Source organism: Apis dorsata, unplaced genomic scaffold (assembly GCF_000469605.1).
Source record: "Apis dorsata unplaced genomic scaffold, Apis dorsata 1.3 scaffold_473, whole genome shotgun sequence".
NCBI classification, from domain to species: Eukaryota; Metazoa; Arthropoda; class Insecta; order Hymenoptera; family Apidae; genus Apis; species Apis dorsata.
This window is the reverse complement of record NW_006263711.1, coordinates 281,138-285,085: the sequence shown is the minus strand read 5'-3', so window position 1 is coordinate 285,085 and position 3,948 is coordinate 281,138. Positions and strand designations below refer to the sequence as shown.

The 3,948-nt window shown below is 30.4% G+C and overlaps 1 protein-coding gene across 4 annotated transcripts in view; it reads left to right on the top strand.

Annotated features, from left to right (window-relative positions):
- The window catches only part of LOC102673738 (carbonic anhydrase-related protein 10), a 23,287-nt gene that overhangs the window by 13,543 nt on the left and 5,796 nt on the right, over positions 1-3,948 (top strand). For all 4 annotated transcript variants that reach the window (XM_031512576.1, XM_006620082.2, XM_031512578.1 and 1 more), the window contains exon 7: positions 1,758-1,912. In XM_031512576.1, coding sequence (XP_031368436.1) covers positions 1,758-1,912 — 155 coding nt within the window. The remainder of the gene's footprint in view (positions 1-1,757; positions 1,913-3,948) is intronic.

Here is a 3,948-nt window from a genome sequence, read left to right as displayed (position 1 = left end):
AAAAAAAAAAAAAAAAAAAAAAAAAAAAAAGAGGAAGAGAAAATAAGAATTCTTAAGAATTGTAATTAAGGCAAACAATTTCAGATATTAAATCCCATTTTGTAATTTTCAATTGAAATCGTTCTTCGTTATAATCGCTATAAGTTGCCTTTTCCACGATGAAGGATTTAATTGCAAACTAATTAATTTTAATTGCCGAGAGAAAGGAGATCTATTTTTCGGAGATACACAGATCAAACAAAAAAAGAATAATACAGAATTCTCCTTCGTATCAATTAATTAAAGATATTGTCTGATTCGACATGAAATTTGAGAAGCCAGAAATGATTATCGAATTCGTATGGGGATTTTCATCGATTTGGAAATAAATTTGTTATATGAAACGTTTTTTGGCCCATCTTATTTATATTTTTTAGCTCTTATAATTGGCTTTTAATCGAAAAAAATTAAATCAGGAGGAAACGTAACTTTGTATAAAATATTTTGAAATTTTAAATAATCAACCATTTCTATAAACGAATTTCAATAAACGTACGTTTTATGTTTCATTCATTATTAATTTGTATTATTAATTAAACATTTATAAAGGATAATTCCAATTATATACTACAACTATTATAATTGATATTCTATTCTTGATTTCGAGAAAAAATACGCATAAAATTATGATCAATTGATTCTTTGTGTGCTTTATACATACCTTTCACGTATATATTTAAGTGATATTATTTAAATTTTATTTTCGATTTTTAAATGATCACGTATCACAGAATAAACACGTAAAATTTTTAATAATTAATCCTTTGTTTAGAATGCACATGTACCAAATGAAAACACGTTTTATGTATTTTATATAACATGAGGTCAAAACAATAGTTTAAACATGCAATAATTAATTAATATTTTAAACAGCCATCAAAACAGAAATGAATATTTTATCACAGTACATGCGGGATGGAACATCAGAAATTCTAACTAATCAATCCTTTATTACGCTAAGGATGCCAAGATCGGTTCGGTGAATTTCATAATACGTTACATGCATACATAACATAAAATTTCGTTTTTGATTTACCTAGTTAATTTAGAAATACGTTTTAATTAAAAAAGATTTGATCTTTACTTGATAAACATGTAAGATAATTAATTGATGTTTTAAACAGCATGCAAAGCAGCATATTATAACCGTGATAGACATTATGAATTGCGTGTCGTCTACGGAAAGTGATTCACGTCAGTTTATTCAGCACACAAGGAATATTAATATTTATGCATTACAAAACAGTCGAACGTAACATGGACTAATCTTCTTAAACAATGTTCCAATATTTTATATTACAATCGATTTCATCAAAAAATTCAATGCAATATATTAAATCAAATTTATATCTCAGCAGAGAAATGAAGATAAAAATTAAATCAATAGAATATTAAAATTAAATTACTTTCGATTTCATTTTTCGATATTCCTATATCTTTTTATACAATTAGAAATGTGTGTAAAAGTTTGCTCGATGGTTTAATTCCCCAATGATCGAAGGGAACGCTCAACGTGTCTTCTATATTTTTATCTACCTCGGTGAATCGATTGAGACGCTTCGAACTTTTATTCTCGGCATTTCTCAATCGCATAAAAATATAAAAGTAAGAATAATAAGTGACGCGTGCGTGAGAAATATCGATGTTAATTGGGCTACGTATGCGCGTCACGGTTATTGTCGGATCATCACGTTATCGATCGAACTGATTGCACGCAGGCCAAGCGATGGAGATTAAACGTTTCGTGGTGCGGGAACTGCTACCGGACACGAAATATTACATGACGTACGACGGCTCCATCACGATGCCAGCCTGCCACGAGACCACCACGTGGATCATCCTGAACAAGCCGATATACATCACAAAGCAGCAGGTGAGGGAGAAACTATCTTGAAATACGTGTAGCTCATATATACGTTTGCGCGTGCGCGGATTATTATTTCTTTTTAATTTTCCCGCCCTTTTTCAGTCTAATTTAATTGCACTCAAAATAGAATTTAACACGTCATACAGGTTATCAAGAAGATTATTTATGTTATAGAAAGAATATTTTTTATAATTTTGTCTCAAAATTTCATCTTTTTTTCTAGATATTTCAAGATATTTATATACAAGATGTTAATATATTTATTTCGTGGGACAATTTTGAAGGATTCTAGAAGTAAAAGAAAAGTTATAACTTCAAGAATAAGCTTCGATATTTTTATATATCAATTTTTATATTATTATTTTGGCATTTAGAATAGATTTTTCAAAATAATATATTTTTCTCAAGTGAAAGTAGTTTTATATCAATAATAATTTAAAAAGATGTAATTATACGTCAATAATAGTAAATGTATTATCATGAAATGCTAGTTGTTGAATAAGTTTACCAGAACTTCGCGAGAACTTACGTTGTTTACTGTCAACTTTGAACTTTCTATATAGGTATGCAATTTCTGCTGATCTCCGTTTTCTATGACTGAAGAATAAGGGTTAGTTTACAATTGTTCGATGACTAACTCGAAGTTGGCCGAAGAAGGTTCTGTAATATGATTGTCGAAGCATTCGGAATGAATAGATGCTCGAAGATGTTACGATAACTCTTGATTGGTTGTTGTGCCAATATCGAAGAATTAGAATCAATTAAAACAAGGATGAATGCTTCGTTTCACGGCGGTTTTATCAAATTGTTATTTTTTCATTATGGTACTCGATTAACTCGATGCTCGCAATTATTATCATTTTTTTCATCCATGTTTCTTTTAATTTAACAACAATTGAAAGACTCGTTTAATCGTTTTCTGCAATCTAGAACGCTATTTCGTTTTCGTGGCTGTCACAGTTGGGATTCGTATCCGACGTTGGCACGGTTTGAAGAATCGCAGTAACTCACGCACGAAACCAGTTTCTGATGTTCTTTTAACGATTTCGCGTGGCCAAGGGTGAGCGAAATTTTGTGAGCACGTAATACCCACGGACCGAGGAAATTGGTTTACGGGTTGGATTTCTTATCGTCTCGAAGCATAATGCTTTGATGTCTTAATACGTTTTTTTTTTTTCTTTTTTCGTTTTCATTCTTACCTTGTCTTTTGATTTTTCTTTTTCTTCTTTTTTTTAGGTTTAATTATGAGATGAACAAGAATTGGCAAATTGTATTAATTTAACGAATTAATCTCTACTTCTTATGATTAAAATCTTACGAAAAGAAGAGTTACGAAAGAGGAAGAGTAGTCAATTGTTAATATTTAAAAATTTGTAAGTATAATCGTGAAACTATTTCGAATAGTTAATTCTTTTAATAATTTAATAATAATATTATTGTAGAAAGTGATATTTCAAATATATATATTTAAAACGAAGAATTGATTATGAAACAATCTTTATTTTATGCCATTGATAAACAATTAATCGTTTTCACATTCATGATTTATTTATCATCTATAAATTAAATTCTATCGATTATAGATTAAATTAGATTATTTTTAAACAATTTAACTTTTACATTTAAAAATAATTTAACTTGAAAATTACTATTAACCAAGTCAAATCAAACTCCAAAACATCAGCAAAATAGAGGTTAACCAAATCCATTTGCCATTTGCTTTCGTGGCTACCGATCTTCTCGTTTCTCGCATCTTGGTCATAAATAATTTTTCAAAACGTGCCAACAACGCGGTATCTTCATTCGCGGCATAATGGATCTATATATGGCGGCGGATCAATCAGCCAAATGGATCGTTTACGCCAGCCACGCTTTCGTTACGCGTGTTTGTACATCATCTCTCGAAAATCGGAAACGGGAAAAGCGGAAACGGAACGCCGTTCATCTCTTTTCGCGTCTCCCCTTGTTTTGTATCACCTCGTGTTTTAATATTACCGGCCGGGGGATCGATGCGTATCATCATCGAGAAACTCGGTTTCGAT